Source organism: Pseudorca crassidens, chromosome 16 (assembly GCF_039906515.1).
Source record: "Pseudorca crassidens isolate mPseCra1 chromosome 16, mPseCra1.hap1, whole genome shotgun sequence".
Classification (NCBI taxonomy): Eukaryota; Metazoa; Chordata; class Mammalia; order Artiodactyla; family Delphinidae; genus Pseudorca; species Pseudorca crassidens.
In genome coordinates this window covers 5,976,755-5,995,308 of record NC_090311.1, presented here as the reverse complement: position 1 = coordinate 5,995,308, position 18,554 = coordinate 5,976,755, and the positions used below count along the sequence as shown (strand labels likewise).

The following is an 18,554-nucleotide window of genomic DNA, read 5'->3' as shown; positions in this document are numbered from 1 at the left end:
GTTCTAGTTCCGTGAAAAATGCCATTGGTAGTTTGATAGGGATTGCATTGAATCATTAGATTGCTTTGGGTAGTATAGTCATTTTCACAATATTGATTCTTGCAATCTAAGAACATGGTATATCTCTCCATCTGTTCATATCATCTTTAATTTCTTTCATCAGTGTCTTACAGTTTTCTGCATACAGGTCTTTTTTCTCCTTAGGTAGGTTTATTCCTAGGTATTTTATTCTCTTTTTTGCAATGGTAAATGGGAGTGTTTCCTTAATTTCTCTTTCTGATTTTTCATCATTAGTGTACAGGAATGCAAGAGATTTCTGTGCATTAATTTTGGATCCTGCAACTTTACCAAATTCATTGATTAGCTCTAGTAGTTTTCTGGTGGCATCTTTAGGATTCTGTATATATAGTATCATGTCATCTGCAAACAGGGACAGTTTTACTTCTTCTTTTCTAATTTGTATTCCTTTTATTTCTTTTTCTTCTCTGATTGCTGTGGCTAGGACTACCAAAACTGTGTTGAATAATAGTGGTGAGAGTGGACATCCTTTTCTTGTTCCTGATCTTAGAGGAAATGGTTTCAGGTTTTCACCATTGAGAACGATGTTTGCTGTGGGTTGTTGTATATGGCCTTCATTATGTTGAGGTAGGTCCCCTCTATGCCCACTTTCCAGAGAGTTTTTTATCATAAATGGGTGTGGAATTTTGTCATAAGCTTTTTCTGCATCTATTGAGATGATCATATGGTTTTTATTCTAAAATTTGTTAATATGGTGTATCACATTGATTGATTTGCATATATTGAAGAATCCTTGCATCCCTGGGATAAATCCCACTTGATCATGGTGTATGATCCTTTTAACGTGTTGTTGGATTCTGTTTGCTAGTATTTTGTTGAGGATTTTTGCATCTATACTCATCAGTAATACTGGTCTATAATTTTCTTTTTTTGTACTATGTTTGTCTGGTTTTGGTATCAGGGTGATGGCGGCCTCATAGAATGAGTCTGGGAGTTTTCCTTCCTCTGCAATTTTTGGGAAGAGTTTGAGAAGAATGGGTGTGAGCTCTTCTCTAATGTTTGATAGCATTCACCTGTGAAGTCATCTGGTCCTGAACTTTTGTTTGTTGGAAGATTTTTTACCACAGTTTCAATTTCATTACTTGTGATTGGTCTGTTCATATTTTCTATTTCTCCCTGGTTCAGTCTTGGAAGTTTATACCTTTCTAAGGATTTGTCCATTTCTTCCACGTTGTCCATTTTTTTGGCATAGAGTTGCTTGTAGTAGTCGCTTAGGATGCTTTGTATTTCTGTGGTGTCTGTGGTAACTTCTCCTTTTTCATTTCTAATTTTATTCATTTGAGTCCTTCTCCCTCTTTTTCTTGATGAGTTTGGCTAATGGTTAATCAATTTTGTTTATCTTCTCCAGCTTTCTTTTGATTTCCATTTTCATGGAATATCTTTTTCCATCCCCTAACTTTCAGTCTGTATGTGTCCCTAGGTCTGAAGTGGGTCTCTTGTAGATGGCATATATATGGGTCTTGTTTTTGTATCCATTCAGCAAGCTTGTGTCTTTTGGTTGGAGCATTTAATGCGTTCACATTTAAGGTTATTATCGATATGTATGTTCCTATTACCATTTTCTTAATTGTTTTGGGTTTGTTTTTGTAGGTCCTTTTCTTCTCTTGTGTTTCCCACTTAGAGAAGTTCCTTTAGCATTTGTTGTAGAGCTGGTTTGGTGGTGCTGAATTCTCTTAGCTTTTGCTTGTCTGTAAAGCTTTTGATTTCTCCATCAAATCTGAATGAGATCCTTGCTGGGTAATCTTGGTTGTACGTTCTGCCCTTTCATCACTTTAAATATATCATGCCACTCCCTTCTGGCTTGTAGAGTTTCTGCTGAGAATTCAGCTGTTAACCTTATGGGAGTTCTCTTCTACGTTATTTGTCGTTTTCCCCTTGTTGCTTTCAATAATTTTTCCTTGCCTTTAATTCTTGTCAATTTGATTACTATGTGTCTTGGTGTGTTTCTCCTTGGGTTTATCCTGCCTGGGACTCTCTGTGCTTCCTGGACTTGGGTGGCTATTTCCTTTCCCATGTTAGGGAAGTTTTCGACTATAATCTCTTCAAATATTTTCTCGGGTCCTTTCTTTCTCTCTTCTCCTTCTGGGACCCCTATAATGTGAATGTTGTTGGGTTTAATATTGCCCCAGAGGTCTCTTAGGCTGTCTTCATTTCTTTTCATTCTTTTTTCTTTATTCTGTTCCATAGCAGTGAATTCCACCATTCTGTCTTTCAGGTCAGTTATCCGTTCTTCTGCCTCAGTTATACTACTATTGATTCCTTTTAGTGTATTTTTCATTTCAGTTATTGTATTGTTCATCTCTGTTTGTTTGTTTAATTCTTCTAGGTGTTTGTTCTTTAATTCTTCTAGGTCTTTGTTAAACATTTCTTGCATCTTCTCAATCTTTGCCTCCATTCTTTTTCTGAGGTCCTGGATCATCTTCACTATCATTATTCTGAAATCTTTTTCTGGAAGGTTTCCTATCTCCACTTCATTTAGTTGTTTGTCTGGGGTTTAACTTGTTCCTTCATCTGGTACATAGCCCTCTGCCTTTTCATTTTGCCTATGTTTCTGTGAATGTGGTTTTCCTTCCACAGGCTGCAGAATTGTAGTTCTTCTTGCTTCTGCTGTCTGCCCTCTGGTGGATAAGGCTATCTAAGAGGCTTGTGCAAGTTTCCTGATGGGAGGGACTGGTGGTGGGCAGAGGTCAGTAAAACTTTAATCTACTTGTCTGCTCATGGGAGGGGCTGGGTTCCCTCCCTGTTGGTTGTTTGGCCTGAGGCGACCCAACACTGGAGCCTACCAGGCTCTTTGGTGGGGCTAATGGCAGACTCTTGTAGGTCTCATGCCAAGGAGTACTTCCCAGAACTTCTGCTGCCAGTTTCCTGTCCTCACGGTGAGCCACCCCCTGCCTCTGAAGGAGACCCTCCAACACTAGCAGGTAGGTCTGGTTCAGTCTCCCATGGGGTCACTGCTCCTTCCCCTGGGTCCCGATGCGCACACTACTTTGTGTGTGCCCTCCAAGAGTGGAGTCGCTGTTTCCCCCAGTCCTGTTGAAGTCCTGCAGTCAAATCCCACTAGCCTTCAAAGTCTGATTCTCTAGGAATTCCTCCTCCCGTTGTCAGACCCCCAGGTTGGGAAGCCTGACGTGGGGCTCAGAACCTTCACTCTAGTAGGTGGACTTCTGTGGTATAAGTGTTCTCCAGTTTGTGAGTCACCCACCCAGCGGTTATGGGATTTGATTTTATTGTGATTGCGCCCCTCCTACCATCTCACTGTGGCTTCTCCTTTGTCTTTGCATGTGGGGTATCTTTTTTGGTGAGTTCCAGCGTCTTCCTGTCAGTAATTGTTCCGGAGTTAGTTGTGATTCCAGTGCTCTCACAAGAGGGAGTCACCACGTGGGGTTTTAAGCAGGGGATCTGATTTGAATTCTTAAAGGCCGACTCCAGCAGCTGTTCAGAACACGCGCCAACTGGGTGGAGAAAATTCAAACGTGGCAGCAGGGAGATAGGTCAGACCATTGCAGCCAGGTAAGCAAAAGATGACAGCAGCGCTCAGCACAGCTGGGAAGTGGGAGGACTCAGGACTCACCTACACTCACCGAACATGAGCCATGAGAGTTATGAAGGTGGAAGAGAAAACCAGGCTTTACGCGGGAGGGATGGATTGGGAGTTTGGGGTTAGCAGATGCAGACTATTATATATAGAATGAATAAACAACAAGGTCCTACTGTATAGCACAGGGAACTATATTCAATACCCTATGATAATCCTTAATGGAAAAGAATATGAAAAAGAATGTGTATGTATGTGTGTGTGTGTATATACATATATATATATACACACACACATATATATATCTCACTTTGCTGTGCAGCAGAAATTAACACATTGTAAATTAACTATACTTTTTAAAAAGAGAAAGAGAGAGAGAGCAGGACCATGGGGACCAGCCTGCAGCAAGAGACAGCTCTTCAGGGAATCATACAGCAGGACCTCATTTCATAAGATGGAAACCATCCTGCACGCACTTTGCTCAAAAATACAGTGAAAGCTCATCTATCAATTCCCTTTTCATGGAAATTCTACCTTTATAAAATTAAAGTGACTGGTGAGAACAATTTTCTGCTAGCTTATGGGTCTTTTCTGGATTTTCCTTGAAGCTGTACGTGTTCTAATTCACTAACACAGAGGAAAGAACAGCCCTTGTATTTTTACCTCCTGTTTTATCATTCAAACACAGCAGGGGTTTTCCCCACCCCCCAAGCAAATTACTAAGGTAAATTGCCTATTTCTGCCTTCCTGGAAAACTCTTCTTCTTCTTTTTTTTTTTTTTTTAAACTTGAATCTCTTGTGTCTGGCTTATCATCGTATCCAAACTACTGGCCTGTTGCTAACTTCGCGTGGCAAAGGCCAGACACACTGAGCCCGATTCAGGTCAGCAAACAACGAGCTACCGAGAGTCTGGTGCTCCCGAGGCTGTTCTTGGGGAGCAGCTGAGTCAAAGCCAAGTCCTGACATCCCATTAATCTCTATAAACACACGCGGGTGTTTATTACAACCCTCACATCACACACGTGCAAACATGCATGCACAGATGGGGACAGGTGGCCTCAACATCCAGGCAGCTAGCTGACAGTGTCAGCAGGAGGCAGCAGGGATCCCCCAGACACCAGCATGACTGGTTGTTTATGAGGCCAGAGCTCATTTTCCTCCACACAGAGTCGTTATCTACAGCTGATGGCAAAGCTTCATTTTCCCTATTGAACAAGTCATCTAAATGATAATCAGGTTCACACTGGATTTATTAGTGCAGTGCCCTCGCAGAAGCTGATGTTCTGCAGTCACCCTGAGCACTTTGAAGCGTCTTTTAGAATTTGCTTCCCCTAGCTTAAAAACACCAAACCCAAGAGATGCCTGTGGGAGAGAATCCAGCCGGGAGCCAACAAGCCAGTTTGGAGGGTAGATGCCAAGTCTACACTGGCCGGCATCTTCTAGGAAAGACAGGGCCTCCCAAAACGAATGGAAATGGGATATGTTTTAGGGAAGAAGATCTCTAGAGGATTCTTCTCCTGAAAAGGGGCTCCAATACACGTGTATTCGAAGGTCACGAGGCTGTTCATTATGTCAGTTTCCAAGCCAGGGAGCAGCTGGCCCTCCTGCCTCTGGAATAATTACATCATGGCCTTCAGGAGTTACATCCAGTTACTTGCACATCATTTCCATTCAGCTCACCTCGCTGGGACCTCCAATTTGCTGACGTGGGTAGCAGCCGAGTGGCCTGCCTTGGACCAATTAACCCTCCAGAAACTAAACGGTGTGCATTACACTGTAGAAAAGCGAGTTGAAGACTCATAGGTTGTTTGCCTTCAAAATGCTCTTGTGATGATAAAGTCTTGTAAACATCCTCGTTCTTCTGAAATCCCTTCTATCCTTCTGTGGGATCCTGAATGACAGTTTGTGGATGAGCAACCCATTCCAGGGGCCTGGAAGGCCGGCGGAGGCTGCACGTTTCATTTATATAAAGATAATGCTCAATTCCCATTCGGACACAAAAGAGAGATACTAACGTCACAGTTCAGAGAGGCAACGAGCCTCTCCGATCCTTCAGGTAAAGGCATACAGAATTAAGAAATGAAAAATCAACCAGAGGTCTGTGGGGAGATCTACTCCTCTTTTCATGCTCAGGTCAAGAAATGAGATGGACCACAGGCTCCTGGTTAAGATGAGTGAATAGTGCTCTCTGCAGAGAGCTTGGCTCCTGCACAGACAGACTTATCCTTGAGTCTAGAGCAGGACTGAAGCCCGTTTCAGGGCTTCCACGAACAGATAGGGCGCTGGGAGCTAAAGGATGGATTTGAGGAAGGGTCTGCCCTTGGCTGACGGGGCCGGTGATGAGAAGGATCGCGGGCTTGCCAGTCTGCCAAGCGCACTGGCAGCCCACGAGCCTCCCTGCAGGTCCTCGTAATAGAATCCTTGATGCAACACAGGCAGATGAGGCCCAGGGACCGTGGCTTCAGCTCCTCCACCTAGAGGAACCAGATCCCCAAGTGAAACATCTCTGCTTCAAAGGAGACTTAATACAATCCCCGGTGCCATCCTACTCTCTCTCTCGGACCAAAGAGCTCCATCGCAAGCTGCTTTCCCCCCTGCCCCCCAGGGTCTTCTCCTTTATGGTTCTAGATTCACTTTACTTGGCTGTCAGCCTGGCCAACTCTGTTCCCAAGGAGCCACCGAACAAGCTGATAGCATGAATATTCAGCTTACCCCACTGTCTACAGCATCAGAGATTCACAAACTAACCCAGATCCCTACTCAAGACCAGACACTCACAAATTGAACCCTCGTCAAGGGCTCCCATCAGTTGCCTAAAACGTGCATTTTTCTGGGGCCAGCAAAGCGATGCACAGCATTTCCCACAATGAGCACACTGGTGAATTTAAAGGCAAACCAAAGGAGCTGGACAACTCCACCTAGACTGTAAGACGTAATGACCCCTGTTCTTAGTGACCTCACTACACACGGCAGGAAATTCACTGTTTCTGCTTCATGAAAATAATACGAGCATTAGTACATTAAACATCATGCTTCTATGATGTACTTTTTTAAATTAATTAATTTTTTGGCTGCATTGGGTCTTCGTTGCTGTGTGCAGGCTTTCTCTAGTTGCGGGGGCTACCCTTCGTTGCGGTGCGCGGGCTTCTCATTGTGGTGGCTTCTCTTGCTGCGGAGCACGGGCCCTAGAGCACGGGGGCTTCAGTAGTTGTGGCATGCAGGCTCAGTAGTTGTGGCTCACGGGCTCTAGAGCGCAGGCTCAGCAGTTGTGGCACATGGGCTTAGTTGCTCTGTTGCATGTGGGATCTTCCCGGACCAGGGCTCAAACCTGTGTCCCCTGCATTGGCAGGCGGATTCTCAACCACTGCGCCACCAGGGAAGTCCCTATGATGTACATTTGATGATGCTTCCTTTGGCCCGCCTGACCCTCCATACCATGAAAAAAGTGTCCATTTGGGATCCGAGTCTGCAGGTCTGGGTCAGTCTAGGCCTCAGCTCGGTGCTCTGTGCCCTGGGACAGGCCACTCAAGCTCGCTGACCTTCTGTACCTCCTCTGCTTGGTACGGGGACAGTATCTGCTTTAAAGGTCCTTGGCAGGTCTCATGGGATGGTTCGTATGAAAGTGCACTTTAACCGTGGAGATGCCAGTGACAGCAGCAATGGTAACTGGCACCACTCTCCGTGAAAGCAGGTCTTCCGTCTTTATAGATGAGCAAACTGAGGCCTTGCCGTTCAGTAGCTTAGCCTAGGTCTCAGAGTAAATAGGTAAGAGGCCTGAGAATTGAGTCACTGATGGAATCAATGGACTGTTTATTCTCTGCACAAGACAGATGGTTGTGGTTCTCAAAGTGAGGCTAATATTTTCACGTAAATGCTAATAACATCTGTGTGGCTTCTGCTTCCCTTTCCTCCCCTGAACCGGCAGCCTCAGCATCACTTGGGAACTTGGTACAAATACAAGTCCTTGGCCCCGCCCCAGGTTAGCTGGACCGGAAATTCTGGGGCTGGACCAGTGGTCTGTGAGTTCACAAGCCCTTTAAGTGATTCTGATGCTTGCTCACGTTTGCGGAACACTGAGAGAAGGTAAGAGTGATAAGGAAAAAAGCCAAGTCCCTACGTGGGTTTCCAGGATTTGAGGAAGGATCGCCAAATAAGGATGCCCAGTTAAATTTGCATTTCAGATCAACAATGAAACATTTTTTTTTAGCGTAAGTTGTATCCCGTGCAATATTTGGGACATACTTAGGCTGAAAGGTGTTTTGATGCTCTGAAATGCAAGTTTAACTGAGCCTCCTATACTTTCATTCAATGCATCTGGCAACCCTATTCTGAGGGAATGGAGAACCTCTCTTTGCCATGGCAACAGACAATCAGATCCCCAGCCCCAGAGACCCCAGTGGCATAGTCTGATTCAGCTGCCTGTGTCACTGTCCTAGTTGCACAGTTAGCCCTCCGGCAGCTTATTGCTTCCTCTAGCCATTTTCTCAGCTCTTGGTATGGACAACGCCACCCTCCCTGGTTATTTCACATTATGACATTTGTGAAGTGATTTCCAAAGGGATTTTGACTGGTTCCTCTTTCTCTGTTGGACTCTGTGCTGGGTGACAGCATGATGGCACTGTTACAGATGCCAGGGGAGCCCACGTGGAGACAGGTCCAGGGCCTGTCAATGGACAAGCTTCCAGTGAGGCAAGCTGGCCACAGACTGTGAAATCGGCACCACAAGCCCACTGCCCAGAGGTTCCCAGGGTCCTCAGTCATCATCTTCTGGAATTGCTGGACCAAAGGGATTAAGATAGGAGAGTAAGACCTCCTTCTCACAGTCCCAGATTCCTGTGGGAAATGGCAGATTGAAACTCCAGTTGGGGTTTCTTTGGCAAAACATGGTAGATATTTTTATAAGCAGACATTCCTAGAGCTATATTTCCAAAGTGGAGTCTCAAGAGTCAGGTAAAAGCATTCCAAGGTCAAAGAAGTTTAGAGAACTTATCAGTGCCCTTGACATACATGAGCATTGTAAACCTCCCAGAGAACACAGCATACAAAACAGTCTGAAGGGATTGGTCTCCCTCGGGAACGCATTTTGGATAGTCTAGGCTCAAGGATGCTGGGGAGAGAAGTGACAACTGCAGAATGTTAACGGTTATGATTCGTTCTCAGTTTTCAAAGTTAGTATTTGTGGCTACAGAATAGGACTTCATATATATGGATATATAAAATCTGGCGCACTTTCGCCACATTTTCTTAAGAACGTGTGTGTTTGAACAGCAAGTTTAAATCACCCATATAAAGGAAGCGTGACAATGGCTCAAATCGCACTTCACCATAAAAGAGCAACATCTAGAACATGTCTGAAAGGCTAGCTGTTGATGTGAGATTCACTGCTCCAATTTCAGGGTTTCCCAGCATTATCTAGAGCAGGGGTCCCCAACCCCCAGGCTACAGACTGATACCGGTCCGTGGCCTGTTAGGAACCGGGCTGCACAGCAGGAGGTGAGTGGCGGGCGAGCGAGCAAAGCTTCATCTGTAATTACAGCCGCTCCCCATCGCTCGCGTTATGGCCTGAGCTCCGCCTCCTGTCAGATCAGCGGCGGCATTAGATTCTCATAGGAGCGCGAACCCTGCTGTGAACTGCGCGTGCGAGGGATCTAGGTTGCGCGCTTCTTATGAGAATCTAACGTCTGATGATCTGAGGTAGAGCTGAGGCGGTGATGCTAGCGCTGGGGAGCGGCTGCAGGCACAGATTATCATTAGCTGAGAGGTTTGACTGCACAGAGACCATAATAAATCAATTGCTTGCAGACTCATATCAAAACCCGACACAGCAAGATCCTTTTTGACCCACCTCCCAGAGAAATGGAAATAAAAATAAACAAATGGGACCTAATGAAACTTCAAAGCTTTTGCACAGCAAAGGAAACCATAAACAAGACCAAAAGACAACCCTCAGAATGGGAGAAAATATTTGCAAATGAAGCAACTGACAAAGGATTAATCTCCAAAATTTACAAGCAGCTCATGCAGCTCAATAACAAAAAAACAAACAACCCAATCCAAAAATGGGCAGAAGACCTAAATAGACATTTCTCCAAAGGAGATATACATATTGCCAGCAAACACATGAAAGAATGCTCAACATCACTAATCATTAGAGAAATGCAAATCAAAACTACAATGAGATATCATCTCACACCAGTCAGAATGGCCATCATCAAAAAATCTGCCAACAATAAATGCTGGAGAGGGTGTGGAGAAAAGGGAACCCTCTTGCACTGCTGGTGGGAATGTGAATTGGTACAGCCACTATGGAGAACAGTATGGAGGTTCCTTAAAAAACTACAAATAGAACTACCATTTGACCCAGCAATCCCACTACTGGGCATATACCCTGAGAAAACCATAATTCAAAAAGAGTCATGTACCAAAATGTTCATTGTAGCGCTATTTACAATAGCCAGGAGATGGAAACAACCTAAGTGTCCATCATCGGATGAATGGATAGGGAAGATGTGGCACATATATACAATGGAATATTACTCAGCCATAAAAGAAACGAAATTGAGCTATTTGTAATGAGGTGGATGGACCTAGAGTCTGTCATACAGAGTGAAGTAAGTCAGAAAGAAAAAGACAAATATCGTATGCTAACACATATATATGGAATTTAAGAAAAAAAAATATCATGAAGAACCTAGGGGTAAGACAGGAATAAAGACGCAGACCTACTAGAGAATGGACTTGAGGATATGGGGAGGGGGAAGGGTAAGCTGTGACAAAGCGAGAGAGTGGCATGGACATATATACACTACCAAAAGTAAAACAGATAGCTAGTGGGAAGCAGCCGCATAGCCCAGGGAGATCGGCTCGGTGCTTTGTGACCACCTAGAGCAGTGGGATAGGGAGGGTGGGAGGGAGGGAGACGCAAGAGGGAAGAGATATGGGAACATATGTATATGTATAACTGATTCACTTTGATATAAAGCAGAAAATAGCACACCATTGTAAAGCAATTATACTCCAATAAAGATGTAAAAAAAAAACAAACCCATCAGTGACAAGTGACAATTGGCAAGTGACAATTAAGACGGGACACAAGCAACACACTTCGGGTGTCACTGTCTCCCATCACCCCTAGATGGGACCACCTAGTTGCAGGAAAACAAGCTCAGGGCTCCCACTGATTCTGCATTATCGTGGATTGTATAATTATTTCATTATATATTACAATGTAATAATAATAGAAATAAAGTGCACAATAAATGTAATGTGCTTGAGTCATCCCGAAACCATCCCCCCACCCCCCAGTCTGTGGAAAAATTGCCTTCCACGAAACCAGTCCCTGGTGCCAGAAAGGTTGGGGACCGCTGATTTAGAGAACCACAAAATACCGTGATTTATAGATGATGAATAAACTTTCATTCTGGTTGCCAAGTAGATTTATATCCTTAGTGTCACTGCAAGGTTTATTACTGAACTGCACTGTGGGATAAAAGGGAAATCATTTGGAAAATAAAATCCAGGCAATTGGGAGAGTTCCCATAAAGACATTTTCCCTTAACATTCTACAATTCTGTGTTTAATTATTTTAATTAGAATAAAATAGGTCTACTTCTAATCAACAGACATAGAGTGATCTTTTTTTCCCTCGTTTCTTAGAAAAAGACACAACACGAAACCTTTATCATTGGTCCGAGAAGGACACCAGTAATAGTGTACGTGCAAATATCTCTGAATTAGGGAAACAGTCTTTTAGCTAAATCATGCTTCTTGTTTTCTTTGCAGACTGATGAAGTAACAATTGACTTTTATCTGATAAGCGCATTTAAAATTCCTTTGTGAGTAATATTGGGAGAACTAGGCCCAAATATTTATTCAGAAGATTGATGGAAAAACATTCATGAGATCAGATCAGCACTAACAGGGGCGGTGTGGCCAGTGCTAGCTGCGTGATGAACAGCACATTTTTATTACTGCAATGACTTCCCCAGCCATCTCATATCTGCTGGGTCACTTTTCTAGCTACATGCTCAGAGAATGCAAATTAATTTTAATACCTGCTCCAGCCAAAAATCATCAGCGAAAGCAGATCAGCCGGAGAAGGAATTCTGCAGTGCCTTCAGGAGAATTCCGCTCCTCTGCTGGTCTGTGAGTTAAATGGCTGTGCTTGGCTCACCTTGGGAAGTACGGATAATGCAATTCAGATTAAGTTAGTCTGCTTTGCTACATGCGGCAGAGCTTCCCAGAGTGACCTGGTGTGGTGTGTGCCCACTGGCACTTAGAATCCAGGGAGGTTCTTCCGGCACACTCACATGGCTGTAATCCAAAGTGAAAAGGTAAGAAGGTAGACCGTGTAGAGAGATACAAGAGACAGGAGTGCTCCCGTGGAAGAGGTAGGGAGGTGGAGACTGGGTGGGAGCAGTCAGGGAGGGCTTCCTGGAAGAAAGGTTTTCCTGAAGCCATCTTCCTGATGGGTTTCCTACACACTCACAGGTTAAGACGACAATCTGGAAGAGCCAGGAGGACCACGCCAAACATTAGAGGGGACATAAACTGAGATGGAGGCAAGCCAACCCGAGCTGCGTTTGAGCACTGCCCAGCTTTCCTAGTGGCTGCAGCATTGAGTACAGAGCAGCGAGCAGCAGTGATTCCCAGTGAGCAAAGTGCTCAACTGAGAAGTGAAAGTCAGCACACAGCCCAGGTCATGCATTACAGGAGTCACGGGAAAGAGCCTTGGGGGTAAGATAGTAAGACAGAAGCTAGACTTGAGATGGACTGGGGGGGTTAGGCAGCATGTTGCAGGGCAGAGAGGAAGCGGGACAGACAGGGCTTCTGTCAGGTAGTTTGGGGGCACTGATGGTGAATGTTCCCGGAGATAAAGAAGGACAGCCAATGAGACCAACTGGGACAGGTAGGCAGGTGGGCAAGCTAGGCTGGGAGGGGTCTGGGCTGCAGGGTGAGCATGGAATCCAGGGAGGCTCAAAAGCTGAAGGTGGTGCGGCCCCGGCTGGGGGAGTCGCAGTGAGGGCAGGATCACGCCACAGACTGGTCACCAGGAGATACTGACTGAGCCCCTACCTACGGGTGCTGTACCACCTACTAACTGCAGGTGCGAAACTGCCTACTACCTGGGGGTGCTGTACCTGATGCTTCCCACGTGCTTTCAGCCCATCCTCCCTCAAATGCATCCTGCCGGGCAGAAGCAATGACTGACTCTGGAACTCTCTAATTCCAGGTTATGGTCAGCCTTTCAACATGACCAATCCCTCCCCCCGGGACCCCAGGAGCTGTGCAGAGACTATGGGGAAGCCCCACCTATGTCCCAGGTAACTCAGGGGACATGGGCAGGTGGAGCCCTGACTGGGGAAGGAGAGAGAGGCCCACAGGTTAGAGAGTCAGTACCTCAGACGCTGAGAACACAGGCCGGCCTCCCGCCCTTCCCCCAGACTCCTCGAGGCTCATCTTCTCCCCATGACTCGGCAGTCACCAGTCCCACCGACCCCATCACCTAGGAACCGCTGCGTCCGTCGCCCTTCGGCACTCCACTGCCTTGCCCTAGACTGCCTTCCTCACGTCTTGCCTGGAGCTACATAGCCTCAGCTTTGACGGCAGAACAAGGAGAAACCCAGAAGCAGCATATACAGTGCCTGGCAGCCCCCTGGACTCCCCTTCGGCGCTTCTGTCTCCCCCTCTGCTCCCCACCCCCATTGTACGGTCCAGCCATAGCTGATCTGAGCACCCAGCGACCTCTCCCTACAGTGCTTCCACACCCTCCCCCAGCACATCCTGCCCTCCCCACCCTGCCCCACGACGCACCCTCATAGTCTCTCCTCATCCTAATGCAGTACGAGGTCTCCTCCGTCAGGACCGTATCCCAAGGTGGGAGCGAGACCACCACCCGTGGTTTGCCATGGCACTTAGCAAATTCCAAGGTCATTGCCTCTTTACCTGTGTGTTTTCCCCAAGAGGTGGGGAGGTCCCTGAGACCAGGGACTGTGGCTGGCACACAGTGGGTTCTCAAGAAGGGTTTGCTAAGAGATGGGTGAAGATGTTCCTCGTGTCACTGCTGGAGCCAAGCCCAGGTGGCCCAGGTGGCTCCTGGACAAGGAAAGAGGCCAGGCATGTGTTGGCTTTGGGAACTCAAGCTACAGAAGATGAGGTATTAGGACAGGCTGGGGCTGTAGGCAGGACCTTTATAACGCTGCTTCCCAGACTCGCTCTGGTCCCAGCTGGTCCTGAAAATCCCCCATCTCCACACAGGGAGCCAACTGAAAACTCACACACGTGAGCATGCACACGCGTGTCCGCACACGTGTGTCACTGCCCCTGTGCGTTAGAGGCTGCTCAGGATTCATGAGCCAACAGGAAGCCGAGCCGGCCCTCTGGCCCTCACTGTAATTGTCCTGGATATCAGGTGCGCACTTTCCCGGCAGCCCCTCCGCAAGTGGGTGTTTGTCAGCTGCCGGAGGTCCCACCCGAACCTCTCAGGTCTGTGCCAGGCGGGCCCTGATCAGAGGCAGCTATCTCAGCTCGGAAAGCAATCCGAGTCTCCCCTCTAACAGATGTCTTGACACTGTAGCCGGAGCTCGTTCACGAATATGATTTATTAACTAATTTAGCATGTAAGAAAAACATCTGCATCTTGCTTTTATCATCTTGCCAGCAGACAGGCTGAAGACAAGATGTGTACTGCAGACTCGATTAATGGAGCCTTAAGCACTCCCTGCGCTTGTCCAGAGCTCGCACAAGGCTCTCGTTTCAGAAGTTGTCTGATTGAGCCGACCTAACACAAACAAACATGAGAGTAAACCTCTCATCAACCATAAATACCGCGGGGATCGGAAGAGCGGCCATAAAATCGTGCGCTGAAGCCTGCCCAGAGCATTCTAGTCAACAGGACCGTCTCGGAATTTGGGTAATAAAAAGGTGCCTCGGTTATTTAAGACTGGGTCTGATCACCTTTTATTATATACATGATTTTAAGATTTTCATTCAAAGGAATGTGAACATGTAAGGATAATATCTGTTTGGGGCAAAACATCACCACAGGCTGATGGAGTGGATAGAACTGTCTCCCCAAAAAGATATGTTCAAGACCCCTCCCTTGTATCTGTGACTTGATTTGGAAATAGGGTCTTTGCAGTTGTATGCAAGTTAAAATGAGGTCATACTGGATGAGGGTGGACCCTACTCCAATGACTGGTGCCCTTATAAGAGGAAATTTGGACACAAAGACACACAGACACAAGGGAGACAAAGGCGGGGATTAGAATGACGCATCTATAAGCCAACCAATGCCAAGGAATGCTAGAAGCTGCCAGAAGCTACCGGAGCGAGCAGAGGGGCATAGGATGGATTCTCCCTCTGAGCTTCAGGAAGGAATCGGTCCTGTGGACACCTGGATTTTGGATTTCTGGCCTCCAGACTACGAGAGAATCAAGTTCTGTTACCTTAGCCACCCACCCAGTCTAGGGTCATTTCTTCCAGCAGCCCTAGGAAATGGATACAGATGACCGAGGCAGCTTCCCTCTGATATTTGAGATGATGATATTCCAGGACACTGAGGCTCACGGTGTGGCACGGCCGGAAGGCAGCTGGCCCAGGGGACGAGCAGGAATGGCCCCACGCATAACAAGTTCCCAAATGTCCACGCGTCTCCATTTTTTTCTACACAAAGTGACGGGAGCTGACCGAAAAGGAAGACTCTTAGACGCCATTTTTTGTGTATACGTATGTTGAGCTCTAACGTGACACTGTTTTATATTTGTTGACAACACATCTGTTTATCTAACCATTTTCATCAAGCAGGATCTTCAAAAACGTGGAGGCCAAGTGGCCCACACACCACGGGCACCCTGGCAGCCCTCCCCAGAACAAGCCTGGACACTGAAGGCCCTGGGGGGAAGCCCGGTTGTAACTGACACTTGGTGCCTCACGGCAACCTGAGAAATCTGTACCCGAACCCAGATTGCGCTCTGTTGAGCCAGAAACTAAGGAGCCGCCAGAGAACACACCCAAATAGTCTATAGCTGCCAATCGGCTTCCAAAGCCGATGAGAGACACATTTTCAAGCAGGGAAAGTCTTTGCACGTGTATTTTGTTGATTTCCTTTTCTTAGCATCCTGGGAAGTGTTACTGGGGCTGAGGAGCAGGTGTGCTACTAAATCCTTCACCGTGAGAAGGATGCATTCAAGTTTGCCCTTTCTGGGGTCTCGGACGACTCCCCCAGCAGAACTGCGGGGGGCAGAGGGGGACCTAGCCTGCCCGTGGTTAACAGGAATCCTATTCCAACCCCTCTGTCCTCTGTCCCCCCCATCCCCCCTGTAAGATCTTGGTAATATTTGCTAAGCTGCATTTTATTGAATATGGTTATTTCCCCAGAGGACTTTTATTCAGAATTAGACCCATGATTTCACCTCCTGGGGGCCGGAACATTTTCCTAGGAAGAAAGATCTTGTTCGTCTATCCAAAGAAATAAAACGGAGGTTTCCCCAGGCCTCCAGATTTTAAGATTTGAGTTGGCAGGCCATCAGAATGTGCTCCCATGTCCCCATCTGTGCCCTTGTCTCTTCTTATTCTCGCTGGTTTAATAGTCTGTTTATAAGCTCCACGAAGAAAGGACGGAGGCCAGCCTTGCTTACTGCACTCTCCCCAGCTCCCAGCACGGAGCCTGGCCCAGAGAAGGGGTCTGGCCACGACTTCTCCAGTGAGTCAATGAGCGCTGCCCTTGCAGGGTCAGTGCGACACCAGCCCCCTGGCGCTTGGAAAGCTGGCCATCCCTTCTCTGAGCTCACGGCAGGAAAGGGGTTTCAAGATGATGAATGTTGATATAGACAAGCTGGAGTCAACCTCTCACCCCGAGACCTGTTTTGCAATCTATCAGGGGCAAAGGGCACCTCTTGCAAGTATCTGTTAAGAAGCCAAGAATCGGAGCCGGCTACCCTGGGCTGCTGCTTTCCCGGCTAAAAGGGTAAATTTGGGTCCCAAGTTATCTCTGCTGAGTCCAGTGCCCGTACACAATCTCTCAGGACGGGCTGGCTTCCGGGGCAGGCTGTACGACCCTGAGGTTTGGGTACTTGGGCGAACATGAGTCCTGCACAGGGCAGGGGCACCATCTGGACCACCGGCCTGGGTGAAGGTCGCGGCCCCAGGATCTGGCAGTCTCGCCAGCCCTCCCGAGCCACCTGTAGCTTACCGCTAAGAGGGTGGGGAACGGTGAACTGCTTCTTATTGGCGCGGACAGGAAGGAGACTCTGCTTCTGGCCCAGGCTCTCCTTCTGCTGGGCTTTTCTCTGCTGTACCATGTGTTCTAGCTTCTTCAGACGTTCTTGCGAGCGAGAAATGAACTGAGGTTTGCGGACTTCCAGGGCCTCCTAAGAGGAGCCAGGAAAGCATTTTCTTTTTAAGAGAGATGACGCAGAAAGGCAACACACCTGTCTGACTGGGTCGAGAGGCTGATGCATCAGCACATCCCAATTTTCTCCCAACACCTCATGGAAAGATGGCAACAGACACGCTGGTAACATAGGTCTCAGTCAGCACCAGGGGCCCCACTGCAGCACGACTGACAGTCACCAGCAGCAAATTGTGAGTGCAAAGGCACACCTCCGCCCGTTCCTTCTCCTCCCTGTCAATTAATCCATTTCCAAAATCTGAATGCCCTAAATTCCATATTCCAAAGCGACACAGGTGGGAGAGGAATGGAGGCGTTCCGAGTCAGCTGCTTCTGCAGGGAGCTGGATGCCTTAAGAAGCACAGAACCAGATCCTCCTCCCAGCATGAAGCATGTGTCTTTTCAGGAGAAACAGTAATCATAGCTAACGGAAACAGCTTCTCCTCCCAGGAAGAAAGAGCCGGCAGGAGAGCTCTGCCTTTGCAGAATGGTTCTGCAAGCTCCATAGGGGAGGTCAGAATTCCCGTATTTCCTCTTCGGCCTCAGCTCTCACCGCATCCACCACTCCGTGCATGGACGAAGCCCCTAACACAGATTTACTGAAAAGGAATAACCACCGCTGACGCACTCTGCTCTGTGCTAGACACTAAGCTCAATGCTTCATGTGTATTTGTTGGCTGAGAATCCCCGCACTGATTCTGGAAGGCAGATACATTTATCCCCATTTGACAGAGGCAAAAACTGAGGCTCGTCGTCATTTGGTAGATGGCCTGGCGACCCTCAGCTGGGGGTGTCCCATGCTTTTCCCACCCTGCCTTTCACTGTCTTAACCTATATTCCTTACAAACCGCTGTTCAAGTTGATCCCCTGCCTGGAGTACCACCCCCAGCTACACCCATCGGCTCAAGTCTCGGTTCTCCCAGTAAACTTCCAGGTCTCCCTGTTCAGCCTGAGCCTACTGGTCCTTCACGGACCACCCCGCGTGAGTGATTCATGCACATGTATTGTCATGCTAGGCTGTGAGCTCCCGGATGGCAGGTGCCCTGTCTCCTCCACATCGCATCCCTTACAGCCACTGCCCAGCTCTGCAAATAGCAGGTGCTCGGCACAGGCCCTCTGGAGGTGCTGCCACAGCGTAAACGTCCTCTGCCTCATTCCTCTCCCAGCCCTCGGGGAGCTCAGGGTTTCCAGGGAAAGGGCGACGCGGGCTCCATCCGTGTCGTGTTCGCGCCCCTAGCTGCTGTGCCCGGAAAGGAGTCTCTTGGCCAGTTGGCCTCCAAGGTGCCAGCCCCAGGTCCCAGGCACGAGTCACTGGGGCCTGGAGAGATGGCCCCTGGGGACGGCCTGTGGGCCCAGGCGTGGCTGCTGCGCCGGCTGCCCGCCCTGAGGATGGAGGCTTAAGCTGCTTTGGGAGCACGTGAGTCTCTTACGGTGGGACCACCTGGGGGACAGGGGCGCAGGGCCGGCAGGTGGGGCCTGCTGCACACCAGCAGGGCTGCTGACACGCATCGTGTGTCCCCCAGAAGGCGTAGCTGGCTTGCTCCGGATGGT

At 47.8% G+C, this 18,554-nt stretch overlaps 1 protein-coding gene across 2 annotated transcripts in view; it reads right to left on the bottom strand.

The window, feature by feature from the left end:
- C16H10orf90 (chromosome 16 C10orf90 homolog) overlaps positions 1-18,554 on the bottom strand; it is a 227,644-nt gene that overhangs the window by 9,613 nt on the left and 199,477 nt on the right. For both annotated transcript variants that reach the window (XM_067709069.1, XM_067709070.1), the window contains one exon: positions 16,806-16,983. In XM_067709069.1, the coding sequence (XP_067565170.1) occupies positions 16,806-16,983 (178 nt within the window). The remainder of the gene's footprint in view (positions 1-16,805; positions 16,984-18,554) is intronic.